This window comes from Equus caballus, chromosome 12, assembly GCF_041296265.1.
Source record: "Equus caballus isolate H_3958 breed thoroughbred chromosome 12, TB-T2T, whole genome shotgun sequence".
Classification (NCBI taxonomy): domain Eukaryota; kingdom Metazoa; phylum Chordata; class Mammalia; order Perissodactyla; family Equidae; genus Equus; species Equus caballus.
This window is the reverse complement of record NC_091695.1, coordinates 17,976,106-17,992,633: the sequence shown is the minus strand read 5'-3', so window position 1 is coordinate 17,992,633 and position 16,528 is coordinate 17,976,106. Positions and strand designations below refer to the sequence as shown.

Below are 16,528 nucleotides of genomic sequence, written 5' to 3'. Positions count from 1 at the left end.
TTATTAGGAATTATTTGAGTGTTTAGTTAAGTAACGTCTATTTATTTTTCTTCATTATAGAGTTTATTAGTATAGAAACTCCTGGATTCATCCTGAAATGCAGAGCATCTAAATGCACAAAGAGCACATAGTGAACACAATAAATCTTAGTACTTGAAATGATGCTTGAGTGAAAGTATGATTAAAAAAAGTGGCAAAATTAGAAGGTTTGGGAACATTTTCTACAAAAAGATGGATCACAACTAAATTCAAGACCATGGTAAATCTTGACAGATTTGGGGAACTGCAACATTTTCTTGTGGTCGAGCTTTATTACAGATACTCATTTATTTAAATATGTGAGAAAATTATGTTTCTCTTGTATCATATTATATAATTTTATGAAAATAACAATCATTAAATGTGTGAGTGTGTATGTGTACACACAAGTATTTAAAACCATCTTTTACTTCTCAATTTTTCTAGGGCCTCTTTCACATCCTTTTTCCGCAGGCTATAAATCAGAGGGTTTAACATGGGAATCACAAGTGTGTAAAACAATGAGGTCATTTTGTCTTGATCTAAGGAATATAAAGAACTCGGCCTGAAATACGTGAAGAGAATAGTTCCCTGGAAAATTGCCACAACTGTTAAGTGAGAGGCGCAGGTGGAGAAAGCTTTGAACCTCCCCTCAGCAGAGTGGATCTTCAAGACTGATAGGATAATATAACAGTAAGAGACAAGAACTCCTGAAATGTTGCTCAGTTCAACGAAGCCAAAAATGGTGAATAATACCAACACATTGACTTGTGTATCAGAGCAGGAAAGGAGGAAAAGTGGTCGTAAATCACAGAAGAAATGATTAATCTCATTTGACCCACAGAAGCATAAGTGGAATGTTAATGAGGTGTGCATCAAAGCATCTGCCATTCCCACCAGATAAACCCCAGCCAGGAGCAGGGAGCACACTCGATTGGACATATTGGCTACATAGAGCAATGGGTTTCTAATGGCCTTGTACTGATCAAAGGCCATCACAGCCAACAATAGACACTCAGAATCTGCAAAGGTACAGAAGATGAAGAATTGCAGAGTACAGCCATAGAAGGGGATTGATTTGTTCTTGGCAAATACATCCACCAGCATCTTGGGACCAATTGCTGTGGAATAACAAAGGCCACAGAAAGAGAGGTGGCTGAGGAAAAAGTACATCGGTGTGTGCAGTTGGGAATCCATTCTAATTAAAGCAATCATTCCAAGATTTCCCCCAAAATTAATGAGATAAACAACTATAAACATGGTAAACAGGATCACTTTCATCCCAGGGTTATTGGACATTCCCAAGAAAATGAATCCATTCAAGGAGGAGCAATTTTCTCCAATCATTCCTCTTTGTTCTTACCTAAATTTATGAGGAAATAATAAAAAAAATGATAGATACATTTTAACTTTTCCAGAAGTCCACAAATATTTGAACAGGAGAACACAATTTCTTTCTGTAATTGTTTTTTAATGCTCAGAAAATTATCCAGCCATGTTCCCATTAAATTACTCATCAATTAAAGAAGGGTTGCTAAGTATTTGAGAATGATAAAAAATAAATTGAGATAGATATTGGAAAATTTTTATCTGGTGTACATATCATTCATAATATACGTGAATTTCTGTAAGTTCTATTTCTCCAGACTTTAAGTTTCTTCTCTCTGGCGTAGATTTAGATGAATTAATATCTCATTCTACACTCAAAATAATGTGGAAGAGACGATGTTAGTGGGACCAGGCTGTAAGATGTAGGACTAAGCATTTTCTAAGCCTGAAAATAGTCACATGGACACAAAAAATGATTACCATTGTTACGTTCCTCAATATGGTTGGCTTAAAAGACTTGATGTTAATTCTAGAAACAGTGAGTATCATTAACGAATAATAATGAAAATGATTATGTTACTGTTCCTGGTCTAAATTATGTTTAGTTTTTGGTGAGACATGAAATAACCATTAAACCTTTCCTCTAGAAATTCTTATTGCTCTGTCACAATACTCATGCCCTATTTGTGGGAGTTGTCTGGTGCCAAAGATGACTCTCTTGACCAAAGAAAAGTGCTAAAAAGAAGTGAAAACAATAGAATACAACACATACATTTGCATCTTTTTGGTTTTTAAATGGAGTTTTAAATTTAAAAGATGTAAATAGAATGATGGACAATACATCTTTCTGAGATATAAAGGCTTCTCTTACTTGTGTATCTGTATATTTATGTGTGTGTCACGTGTTTGAAAGCATATATGCATTTGTTGATATATGAGAATTTATTTTTTCTTGGAGTTAAGTAAATATAGCATGTGGTTCACATGGAGGTGAATATGCATGTTGCTATTTGTAAGGTGCTATCTAAATTATTTCTGAAATAAAAAAACTTAAATTCATGTACATACTTCCCCAGTGATAAACAGTTCTCCTGTGACCCTGGATTAAAATAAAATCATTAAAATACTATTTTGTGAATACTAATAATTTCAGTCAGTTCTGTTCTGAGAAAAAATATAATTTTTTGATGATAGATTGCTGAGTTTATTAAACTGTGTCAGCAGCTGTAAAAATCAATCATTTATAAATTTCTTTTTCAAAAATGTCAAAAATTTCCCCTATGTTCCTTAAATTTGGAGACTCAGGAACCTACCTGAGATGAGTAGGTCTTTCTGCATTTGCTACAGGTGGCTGAAAAATAGGCAGATAGTGTTTTATTTTACCAGATAGCATGTGGTACTTAAATCTCTGACGCTTTCACCCTCAGGCTTCAGTATATGCTAACATGGGATTAATTATATTCCTTGTTCTGTATTTTCCCCTGCGAGTACAGCAAGAACTTTAGCAAAAACTGAGTCTTATTTCTTCACTATTGTCAACATGTTGATCTGACAGGAAGAAAGCTGCAAATTACTTTTGTGTTGAGCTTCACATTTACACTGAATCTGAACCCTCTGCCTCAAAGGAGAAATTCAATAAAATACAAAATGATCCCCTTCTTAGTAATTTTCATCTCCTTTCTATTTTTCATTTTGTTTACTCTATTTGTGAAGCATTCTCCTTCACCAACGCATTTGGGAATATTATTATCCTTTGATGGTACTAATTTTACTGAGACATAATTTTATATACTATAAAATTTACCCTTTCCATGTATGCACTTCTTTAGTTTTTTGTATTTTCAGAAAGTTGTGCAGCCATCACCACTATCTAATTCCAGAACATTTTTCACCACTCGGGTAAGTAACTCATACTCAACAGGCACTTCCCCTTCTTGCCGCCCCACTACTCCTGGCAACCACCAATCTGCTTCCTGACTGTATGAGATTGCCTATACTGGACAGCTCAGATCTTGGCATTATACAATATGTGTGTGTGTTGGGGGGGGGGTTGTTGATAGTGGTCTTCTTTTACTTAGCATAGTGTTTTCAAGATTCATCCATGTTTTAGCATTTTCAGAATTTCCTTTTTTATGGCTGAATTATATTTCATTTTATGAATAAGGTACATTATCCATTCATCAGTTAATGGACATTTAGGTTCTCTCTACTTTTTAACTGTTATTCATAATTATGCTTAAATATTCCTGTCAATGGAAACTATAAAGGTCACTTTCTTCAACAAGCATTGTCTCATTCTCATCCCCAAAATGCATCTCATCCATCCACACTTTGTTGATTTTATGACTCTATCACATTCTCTATACTTAGTAGACTCTTTTTTGAATTATTTTTATTTTATTCATATAAAAATCTCTATTACATTTAAGCCTTTATAAATACTTTCAGTTTTTAATTTTATATTTCCCAAAGTCTGTAGGACAAGGATTTACAAAGGTAATTGCACCCTAAATATTTATCCTTAAATATTTTAGGTTACTTGAAATGGAGGCTGGTGTATGAATAGCAATGCACTAGTTTTTGGAATTTTTTTCTGCTGATATATTTCCTATGTGCAAGTATGATCCAGTTAAAAACTTGTGCGTGGATAATCATTTTTCAAGAATAAATTTAGGGGCGGGCCCCGTGGCTGAGTGGTTAAGTTCAAGCTCCCCTTCGGCGCCCCAGGGTTCGGATCCTGGGCGCTGACGTGGAGCTGCTCTTTAGGCCATGTTGAGGTGGCTCCCACATGCCACAGCTAGAAGGACCCACAACTAAAATATACAACTGTGTACTGGGGACGTTTGGGCAGAAAAAAGCAGGGAAAAAAAGGGAAAAAGTGGCAACAGTTGTTAGCTCAGGTGCCAATCTTTAAAAAAAAATAAAACAAATTTAGTTTGCTACTATACATACTAATTCTTTAAGAAATTGAGAATAGTTGTAAGTTTGAATTTCCTGTCCTCCCCATATACTTCCCAAGAGATAACAGTGGAATTCTCCATACTTCTTAAACCTTGATTATCCATCTTGGAATCTGATGTGACTGGGTTACTTCCCAAGGTCCCAGAGTTAACTCTGATTTCACAAAGACAATGATTGAAATGCCTGTCACTTTTCCTTCTATATAGCCGCCATTCCAGTACTGCTTTATTCAGTGGCTTTGTAAGTATGTACAAAACAAAGAATAAAAAGGTTACACACATTCTCATGCATTTAGTTAAAGTGTTAAAAATATTAATAAAAGAATCTGGAATGAGAAATCTCAAAGTTCTGCAGTGGCCTATGATGGTTTGGCAGATTAAAGATGACTGCACACATCTTACACCTTTTCCTTAAAGACAATGTTCTTATATATCCTCCTGTTGAATTTTTGCTGTTCTTTAACTGCTTTGACTAACAGAAATATGCAGAACTATTGTATGTCACTACTGAGAGCCGCCACGTAGGAAGTCCAACTATCCTTCTGGGTAAACCGTATGATAGACTCTGAGACTATATGGAGAGGGAAGGGGGCCAGCTGAGTAGATCTTTCTAGGCATTCTCATCCTGGTGCCAGTTATGAGAGACCCTATAGCCTATCCCAACTCTCAACTGAATACTTCACTGTGACCTCAGTCAACATAAGGAAGAACAGAATAATTGACCAATGATCATTGTTTTAAGCCATGCAATGTTTATATAGTAAAAGGTAACCAGAATAGTATATAGAGAATATAACTAGAGAGAAACTTTGTTTCAGGAAGTATTTATTTTCACTATTACGTACTTTTATATTCTATAAATAAGGATGCTTGTTTCTAGACTCAATTCTTAAACTCTTCCTTTGTCTTTGATTCATCAGAATACTATCCAAATTTTCTATTTCTAAGTTTCCTTAGGAGAAATAATTGGTCTAGATAGTTCACAATAAAATTTCCAGTACTAAAAGGCTATGAAGGAACCCCAAAAGCACAGCATGAAAGGCTAACACATTCAGAGATAAGTATGTAAAATCAACTCTAAATTTCATTAATAGTGAGCATAAGTGTTGTTTTCAGGAATACCTGGATTCCATTAACAACGTTTGGAAATGGAAAATGGGAAAAAATACACTGATCTTACATCTGCAGTGTATCTTCACTTTTAGAATTATGATGATTCACAAGTATTAGTGTTATCACTAATCATCTTATAGTTTCCTCTTTACTTAGTGAAGTAAAACAATAACTTTTATAAGTAAGAATTTATGGTCCATTTTAATTCCCTTAGCAATTATTTTATTAACTCTCTACAGTAAATGAGTGATACCACAAAGCAGTTCAGAGAAATGTTATATTCAATAGTAAACTAATAGCTTGGGCAAGCATTGAAGATAGAGGATTGCCCCCAGAATATTGATTTGTATATAGCATGGCAATTTTGTCACTTGGCATGAGAAGAAAAATTAATGTTAGCAAGCACACACCAGAGGAGCGACGGTGGAAACAAGTGACCAGAACCCTACCTAAACCCCCTGCAATTACTCCTAAACACAGAGGGAAACTCTAGAGTTACACACTTGAGCCCACAGGGAGAGTCTCGCCCCGCCATTGGTGGGGAGATCCTGCCTGGTGTCCACGGCGCCCGGAGGGTCCCAGAGAGAATCACAGAGGATGTGGCGGCCCCCCAGCTGCCGTTGCCTGCCCCGTGGGGCAAGCGATTGCTGGAGATCTCAGAGAGGACTGGGGCTGGGTGAAGCTCCAGAGGCTGGCTCCGTGCCCCAGAGGGGAAGCTCCACAGTTCCGCCCGGGCAGCAGACACAACCCTCTGTCTACCATTAGCAGAGGGGCCACGCCCAGCACTCACAACTCTGGGAAAGCCCCGGAGAGAATCCCAGAGGGTGAGGATACCCCCAGCTGCTGTTGCCCACTCCGTGGAGCAAGGGATTGCCAGAGATCTCGGAGAGGACTGGGGCTGGGTGGAGCTCCAGAGGCCAGCTCTGCGGCCTGGGGTGGAAGCTCCAGAGTTCCACCCAGGCAGCAGACAAAACTCTCTGTCTGCCATTAGCGGAGGGGCCATTCCCAGCATCCACAACACCAGGAGGGCCCCGGAGAGGAGAATAACAGGCAGGGCAGCAGCTGACCAGCTACCACTGAAATTAGGATCTCTGGCTATCCCCCAGTCAGGGCAAAGGGCTCCCCGAGTTCCTGGGGAACAGGACTGGGGCTGGGTGGAGTTCCAGCAACCTAGCTCCGTAGCCTAGGGGGAAACTCTATAGGCACACAGCAGCCTCAGCGAAAGCCTCTGCACAGCACTAGTAGAGAGCACCCATCTGGCAGCCACAAGGCTGGAAGACCCCGGGACAAAAGTAGCATAGCTAGGTGAGCTAACCACAGACTGTAGAAGATGCCAATAGCTCTGCTGTGACCCATAGTGGACAAGTGAGATTTTGTGGGCATATAGTAGTGAAGCTAGCAAAAGTCAATGACAAGGAGAAAATACTAAGGACAGCCAGGCAAAAGAAACTAACCTACAAAGGAACCCCCATCAGGCTATCAGCATATTTCTCAGCAGAAACTTTACAGGATAGAAGAGAGTGGAATGATATATTTAAAAATCTGAAGGACAAAAGCCTGCAGCTGAGAATTCTCTACCCAGCGAAAATATCCTTCAAATACGATGGAGAAATAAAAACTTTCCCAGATAAACAAAAATTAAGGGAGTTCATTGCCACAAAACCTCCTCTTCAGGAAATCCTCAGGAAAATCCTCATTCCTGAAAAATCAAAAAAAGGAAAGGGGCTACAAAACCAAGAGCAGAGGAGATAAGTAGAAGGACAACAACAGAGAGTAGCAGCTCTTCATCAGAACAGATTAAACCATGGGACGAGAAACAAAGGAAATTGAAGAAAACCGGAAAACAAGACATAACATGGTAGTGGTAGGCCCCCACATCTCAATAATCACTCTAAATGTAAATGGATTGAACTCCCCAATCAAAAGACATGGAGTGGCAGGATGGATCAAAGAACAAGACCCAACAATATGCTGCCTCCAGGAAACACACCTCAGCCCCAAAGACAAACACAGACTCAGAGTGAAGAGTTGGAGAACAATACTCCAAGCTAATAATGAACAAAAGAAAGCAGGTGTCGCTATACTAATATCAGACAAGGTAGACTTCAAAGCAAAACAGATAAAGAAAGACAAAGAGGGACAATACATAATGATAAAAGGGACTCTCCAGCAAGAAGACATAACACTTATAAATATATATGCACCCAACACAGGAGCACCAAAATTTGTAAAGCAACTCTTAACAGAACTAAAAGAAGACATCAACAACAATACAATAATAGTAGGGGACCTCAACACACCATTAACACCAATGGACAGAACATCCAGACAGAAAATCAACAAAGAAATTATAGAATCAAATGAAAAATTAGACCAGATGGACTTAATAGATAATATAGAACACTTCATCCAAAAACAGCAGGTTACACATTCTTCTCAAGTGCACATGGAACATTCTCAAGGATTGACCATATTTTGGGAAACAAAGCAAACATCAATAAATACAAGAGAGTTGAAATAATATCAAGCATCTTTTCGGATCATAATGCTATGAAACTGGAAAGCAACTACAAGAAAAAAGCAGAGAAAGGTGCAAAAATGTGGAGACTAAACAACACGCTTCTGAACAAACAATGGATTATTGAAGAAATTAAAGAAGAAATCAAATATTATCTGGAGACAAATGAAAATGAGAATACGTCATACAAAATCATTTGAGATGCAGCAAAAACAGTCCTAAGAGGGAAATTCATCGAAATACAGGCTCACCTCACTAAACAAGAAAAAGCTCACATAATTAACCTCAAACGACACCTAACAGAACTAGAAAACGAAGAACAAACAAAGCCCAGAGTCAGTAGAAGGAGGGAAATAATAAAAATAAGAGCAGAAATAAACGATATTGAAACTAAAAAGACAGTAGAAAGGATCAATGAAAGAAAGAGTTGGTTCTTCAAAAGAATTAACAAAATCGACAAACTTTTAGCCAGACTCACCAAGAAAAGAAGTGAGAAGTCTCAAATAAATAAAATTAGGAATGAGAGAGGAGAAATCACAACAGATACCAATGAAATACAAGGGATCATAAGAGAATACTATGAAAAACTATATGCCAACAAATTGAACAATCTGGAAGAAATGGACAACTTCCTAGACTCCTACAACCTCCCCAAACTGAATCAGGAAGAAATGGAGAATCTGAATAGGCCAATCACAAGTCAGGAAATAGAAACAGTAATCAAAAACCTCCCCAAAAATAAGAGTCCAGGACCAGACGGCTTCTCTGGAGAATTCTACCAAACATTCAAAGAAGACTTAATACCTATTCTTCTCAAACTATTCCAGAAAATTGAGAAAGGTGGAGTACTCCCTAACACATTCTATGATGCCGACATCACTCTGATCCCCAAACCCGACAAGGACAACACAAAGAAGGAGGACTACAGGCCGATATCACTGATGAACATAGATGCAAAAATCCTCAACAAAATTCTGGCAAACCGAATACAGCAATACATCAAAAAGATTATACACCATGATCAAGTGGGATGGTTCAACATCTGCAAGTCAATCAGCGTGATACACTACATCAACAAAATGAAAAACAAAAACCACATGATCACCTCAATAGATGCAGAGAAAGCATTTGACGAGATCCAACACCCATTTATGATAAAAACCCTCAATAAAATGGGTATAGAAGGAAGGTACCTCTACATAATAAATGTCATGTATGACAAACCCACAGCCAACATCATACTCAATGGACAAAAACAGAAAGCCATCCCTCTGAGGACAGTAACAAGACAAGGGTGCCCACTTTCACCACTCCTACTCAACATAGTACTGGAGGTGTTGGCCAGAGCAATTTGGCAGGAAAAAGAAATAAAAGGAATCCAAATAGGTAATGAAGAAGTAAAAGTCTTGCTGTTTGCAGACGACATGATCTTATATATAGAAAACCCCAAAGAATCCATAGAAAAACTATTAGAAATAATCAACAACTACAATAAAGTAGCAGGGTATAAAATCAACATACATAAATCAGTAGCATTTCTATACACTAACAATGAACTAACAGAAAAAGAACTCAAGAACTCAATGTCATTCACAATCGCAATGAAAAGAATAAAATACCTTGGGATAAACTTAACCAAGGAAGTGAAGGATCTATACAATGAAAACTACAAGACTTTCTTGAAAGAAATTGACGACGACATAAACAGATGGAAAGACATTCCATCCACATGGATTGGAAGAATAAACATAGTTAAAATGTCCATACTACCTAAATGAATCTACGGATTCAATGCTATCCCAATCAGAATCCCAAGAACATTCTTCACAGAAATTGAACAAAGAATCCTAAAATTCATATGAGGCAACAAAAGACTGCGAATTGCTAAAGCAGTCTTGAGCAAGAAAAACAAAGGTGGCGGAATCACAATCCCCGATTTCAAAACATACTACAAAGCTACAGTGATCAAAATAGCATGGTACTGGTACAAAAACAGGTCCACAGATCAATGGAACAGAATTGAAAGCCCAGAGATAAAACCACACATCTATGGAGAGCTAATCTTCGACAAAGGAGAAGAGGGCCTACAATGGAGAAAAGAAAGTCCTTCAACAAATGGTGCTGGGAAAACTGGACAGCCACATGCAAAAGATTGAAAATTGACCTTTCTTTTTCACCACACACTAAAATAAACTCAAAATGGATCAAAGACCTAAAGATTAGGTCTGAAACAATAAGTCTTCTAGAAGAGAATACAGGCAGTACACTCTTTGACATCAGTTTCAAAAGAATCTTTTTGGACACTATAACTCCTCAGTTGAGGGAAACAATAGAAAGAATAAACAAATGGGACTTCATCAGACTAAAGAGTTTCTTCAAGGCAAATGAAAACAGGATTGAAACAAAAAAACCAGCTCACTAATTGGGAAAAAATATTTACAAGCCACTTATTTGACAAAGGGTTAATCTCCATAATATACAAAGAACTCACACAGCTTAACAACAAAAAAACAAACAACCTGATCAAAAAATGGGCAGAGGACATGAACAGACATTTCTCAAAAGAGGATATAAATATGCCCAATAGACACATGAAAAGATGTTCATCATCGCTAATCATCAGGGAAATGCAAATCAAAACTACACTAAGATACCATCTTACACCCGTTGGATTGGCAAAAACATCCAAAACCAAGAGCGACAAATGTTGGAGAGGTTGTGGAGAAAAAGGAACCCTCATACACTGTTGGTGGGAATGTAAACTGGTGCAGCCACTGTGGAAAACAGTATGGAGATTTCTCAAAAAGTCAAAAATAGAAATACCCTATGACCCAGCCATCCCATTACTGGGTATCTATCCTAAGAACCTGAAGTCAGAAATCCCAACAGTCCCTAGCACCGCTATGTTCATCGCAGCATTATTTACAACAGCCCAGACGTGGAACCAACCTACATGCCCGGAAACTGATGATTGGATAAAGAAGATATGGTATATATACACAATGGAATACTACTCAGCCATTAAAAAAGACAAAATTGGCCCATTCGCAGCAACGTGGTTGGACCTCGAGGGTATTATGTTAAGCGAAATAAGCCAGTCAGAGAAAGAGGAACTCTATATTACTCCACTCATAGGTGGAAGTTAACATATTGACAAGGAGATCTGATCAGTGGTTACCAGGGAAAAGGGGGGGTGGGGGGAGGGCACAAAGGGAGAAGAGGTATACCCACAACATGACTAACAATAATGTACAACTGAAATCTCACAAGGTTGAAATCTATCATAACATTAATAAAAAGAAACACAGATTATCAGACAATTGGGGAAAACTGAACATGGACTGATTATTAGATGATATTAAGGAATTATTAATTTTGCTGGATATGATCATGAAATGGTGATTATATTATGTTTATAAAATAAGTCTGTGTGTGTTAGAGATTTTTACTGAGGAATTTACAAGTGAAATGGTACGATGTCTTGGATTGTTTTAAAACAATTCAGCAAAACAGAAAAAGTACTGGTGGGAAGGGTGAGTATAAATAAGAGCACCAGAATGTTGATAATTGTTGAAGCTGAGTGATAGGTGTATGGAAGCTTATTACAGCATTCTCTCCACTTTACGTATGTTTGAAACTTTCCATAATAAAAAGGTATGAATTCCCTCGCTCACTTGTCTCCCCAGGTGAAGCCATTGAACTCAAAAGAGAAAGATCGTGTTAGATCAAATAAAAATGTTATAAATTAAAAAAACTTCATCAGCCCTTATTATTAATGATTACTTTGATAATATACCATGTAAAATAATATTTACTTCATTTGTTAAGTTGCACCTGGTAATCTTCTAGTTTTAAAATGGAATTGTTCCTCAGTCATCAAAGAAATTAACTTCCTTAGTTTTTTAGAAGTTTATAAAAAAGACTTTGCTATGATTTATTAAATGACAATTTTTTAAATGTGCTATAATTTCACTTATTTGAATCTTCTTGAGCCAATATTTTCAGTCTTCTCATTTAATTGTAGGAGGTGGCAAGCTAGAGAAAGATTTGCTCCCAATATTACAACACAAAGTGCTAGATACTCCACAAAATTTAAACATTTTGGGAATCCCCTGGATAGCTGGAGTCACTGAGAAAACAACTAACACAAGCATAGAGTTGCCAGTAATAGCATTCCATTAGGGGAGGGGGCAGGATGAGGAAGATCAACTGTGGGGGACACGTGCAAAGGGAAGACTTAAAGTTTAAAGTGGGTTAGACATTGAAAATATAAGCCAATTGCCGTTCTAAATATAACCTGTTATATTTAGAAATGTGAAGCTTGTGCACTGAGGTGGCCATAGTGTTAACACCACTGAAGTGCAGATTAATGCCTACACTTAATGTTAAGCAAAAGAAGTGAGTTAATTTCCAGGCAAAAATGCCATTTAATTAATTCTCTGTTGTCCTACAAATGATATATGTTCTTAAGCAAAAATTATAGGGCAACGCAAATAAGCAGAAGAAAACAACCCACCACAAAAAGACAAAGATATTGACAGAATTATGTTCAGATATAACCTAGGTATTAGAAACAGCAGACCAGCAACCTAAAATAAATATAATACTTATGGGCTCTAGTAGAAAAGGTAGACAACATGAATGAATAGATGGGGAATTTCAGCAAAAGTCATGGAAACTATAAGACTGAATCAAATAAAGATGCTAGATAAATTAAAAAAATAACAGACAAACAATATTTTAAAGGACACAACAATAAGTTCAATACAGATTAGGAAAGAATAAGTCAAATTAAGGATAGACAAATGGGGAACACTCAAAATTGCATGCACTCAGAAAAAGAGTGAAGAAAACAAAAACACTTAAGATCTGGGTAACAGTCAAATAGTAAAAATCACTATGACTTTAAACTCAGTAGAAAAACAGAAGAGAGATTGCTGGGAAGATAGTGGTGTGGGAAGACTGTGGGCTCACCTTCTCCCTGGACCCAAAAAAGTCACAACTACTCTTGGAATTACTCCTGAGAGAGAATTGAAAACTTGATGGAAAGAACACCTACAACAAGGGACAGTGCTGACTGAGGTGGGAGAAGCCGAAATTTCTTTCTGGAGAGTAAAAAGCCACCTTTTAATCACAACACTTCATGTCTTGGAGGAGAGTTAATGTATGAAGCATTTTCTGGAGGGGTAGGGGATCTGAGCCTGCCAGCTTTGCCACAATAAGCTGCTTTTGGACTCAGCACAAGCAAAACGAGTGTCATAATATTTGGCTTTGCTGGCCATTTACAACAACATGGAATACCCCTAGAAAAGCTATCAGACATAAGGGAAAGAAAAGCCTGCTCTTAAAGGGCCCAAGTACAAATTCACCCATTTTGGAAAGCAACATAAAATCACCAGAAAGAAAGATGCACAGTCCTTTGGTGATAAGAGACTCATTTCATAGGCTCTGGGTGTATCTCAGTGATAGGTGAGATCTCTGAAGGCTGGGACCACATCCCCAGGGATAGAGACCTTGATGGCAGCCATTGTTGTGATCTAGTACACGTGTGCTGACATAGATGTTGGTAGAAGTCATTAAAGTACTTCCCCTGGCCTACTAGGGCAGGGGACTGCTCCTCTCTCTAGAGCACTGATATAAGATTTAATCCAGCTCAGCCAGGGAAGGCAGCCTACCTTAGGGACTAGCTCAAACCAACAGAAAGCTTTTGTGCAACTTATGGGCCAAACAGGCAGGGTGCATTGGATATTTGAAGTAGGGTGAGTAGGTCTGCCTCTGCAGGGCATAGCGTGCATGAGGGTATGACATGTATGAGGGGTGGGCATATGTTGGAAGAGTGTGTGTGGCCTCTGCAGCAGGGTGACTGGGTCTACTTCAGTTTGTGAAGGCATATGCACAGGCCAGGTCTAGCTGATGGTGTGTGTGGGCCTGGAGGTGGTGAAGCTGGTTGGCTGAAGCAGACTTCTGCTCCTCAAATAACCACATAGGCATCAGCCCCACCTTCCAATGTCTGAAACAATTCTGTGCTGCCACACCTGGGGCTGGTTCCACTCAGCTGCACTCCCGAAAGAGCTGACAACAGCCTTTCAGGCTGGAGACCTAGAGCAATTGTAAGCCCCTGAGCCTAGAAATAAGCCACACTGGAGGCTTGCTTACTTAAAGGAAAAACCATAGCAGGAATGAGCTATTAGAACTTGCAGCCAACTCTGCTAGAGTTCCCCATGCCCAAGAAAGTGACTGAAGGGACCATAGCCACCACACACAGCTGAACATTGCAACCAGCAAGCCAGGGCAGAAGCCTAGCCTTCCCATGTACCTGCAGCAAGAGCAACCCTATCATAACAAAAAGACATCAGTAGCCCACACAGAGGACACACCTGAAACATTTGAAACTGGTGATGAGAGGGAAGCACACTCCTGGGCCTTATAAGGCATTTCTTACATAAGGCTACCTCTCCAACTTCAGGAGACACAGCTCATATACCTAATACATAGACATAAGCACAGAGAAAGAGACAAAATGAGGAGACAAAGTACTATGTTCCAAATAAGGGAATAGAATAAATCCTCAGAAAAATAACTAAATGAAACAGAAATATACAATTTTCCCGATAAAGAGTACAAACTAATAGTCATAAAGATGCTCACTGCTCTTTGGAGAAGAATGGATGAATTCAGTGAGAACTTCAACAAAGAACTGGAAAATATTAAAACAACCAATCAGAAATGAAGAATACTACATCAGAAATGAAAAATTCACAAGTAGGACTCAAGAGCCAGTAGATAATACAGAAGAATGGATCAGTGAGTTGGAAAAAAACTAGAGGAAATCACCCAAGCTGAAGAGATAAAAGAAAAAAGAACTGAAAAGAATGGGAACACTTTAAGGGACCTCTGGGACATCAAGTGCAATAACATCTGTATACTAGGTGTCCTAGAAGGAGAAGAGAGAGACAAAAGGGCAGAGAATCTATTTGAAGAAATAATAACTGAAAACTTTCCTAACCTAAGGAAGAAAAAGGCATCCAGGTAGAGGAAGCACAGAGAGTACCAAACAAGAGAAACTCAAAGAGGTTCAGATCAAGACGTGTTATAATTCAAATGCCAAGAACTAAAAATGAAGGCAGAATCCTAAAATCTTCAAGAGAAAGGCAACAAGTTACATACAAAGGAAAACCCATAAGGCTATTGACTGACTTCTCAGTAGAAACCTTACAGGCTAGAGGGAGTGGCATGATATATTTAAAGTGCAGAAAGGAAAAAAAAAAAGCATAGCCAAGAATGTTCTACCCAGCAAGTCTATCATTCAGAATGAAAGGAAGGGTAAAGAGCTTTTCAGACAAGCAAAAACTAAAAGAGTTTGCAGTGAATAAAAGTCTTCCAAGAAATGCTAAAGAGACTTATTTAAGTAGGAAATAAAAGGCCAGAAACAGGAATAAGAAAATTATTAAAAAAAAAAAAAATCACTGATAAAGGCAAATAGACACTAAAGGTAGCAGATGAACCAGCAATGAAGCTAGTATGAAAGGCAAAAGTCAAAAGTACTAAAATTATCTATTTCTATGATAAGAGGGTAATGGAGATACAAACAAGAAAAAGAGGTTAAATATGATATCAAAAACATAAAGTGTGGGACGAGTAAAAGAGTAGAACTTTTATCAAAAGGTCAAACTTAAGAAACAATCAACTTCATATAGATTGCTATACACATAGTTATTATATAGGAACACCATAGTAATCAGAAACCAGAGACCTATAATAAATATACAAAAAAATTAAGAGAATGGAACCCAAACATAATACTAAGTAAAGCCATCTAACCACAAGAGTAGAGAGCAAGAGAAGAAGAAAGGAAGATGAACTACTAAAACACCCCCCAAAAGTAACAACATGACAATAAGTGCATATTTATCAGTAGAAAATTTAAATATCAATGGACTAAATGTTCCAATCAAAAGACATAGGGTGACTGATTAGATTAAAAAATCAAGACCCATATATATTCTGCATACAAGAGACACACTTCAGACATAAAGGCACTCACAAACTGAAAGTGGAGTGATGGAAAAAGATACTCCATGAAATTCCAAAGAAAGCTGGGGTAGCAATACTTATATCAGACAAAATAACAGAACAGAAACTGTTAACAAGAGACAAAGAATGGCACTACATAAGGATACAGCAACAATCCAACAAGAGGATGTAACACTGAAAATATTTGAGCACCCAACATAGGAGAACCTAAATACATAAAGCAATTGTTATCAGACATATAAAGAAAATAGACAGCAACACAGTAATAGTAGGAGACTTTACCAATCCACTTATACCAATGGATAGATCATCCAAACAGAATATTAACAAGGAGACATTGACCATAATGACACATTAGACCAGATGGACTTAATAGATATATACAGAACATTGCATCCAAAAACCATAGGATACACAGTCTTTTGGAATGCACATGGAGCATTCTCCTGGACTGATCGCATATTAGGCCACAAAACAATTCTCAATACATACAAGAATTAGAATAATTCCAAGCATCATTTCTGACTGCAATGGTATAAAACTAGAAATCAACTTC

At 37.7% G+C, this 16,528-nt stretch overlaps 1 protein-coding gene across 1 annotated transcript; it reads right to left on the bottom strand.

The window, feature by feature from the left end:
- Positions 1-432: 432 nt before the first annotated feature.
- Positions 433-1,365, bottom strand: OR5W58 (olfactory receptor family 5 subfamily W member 58). The gene is given in 1 exon segment (NM_001391745.1): positions 433-1,365. A coding segment is annotated over 1 exon segment (933 nt).
- Between the last annotated feature and the right edge of the window lie 15,163 nt (positions 1,366-16,528).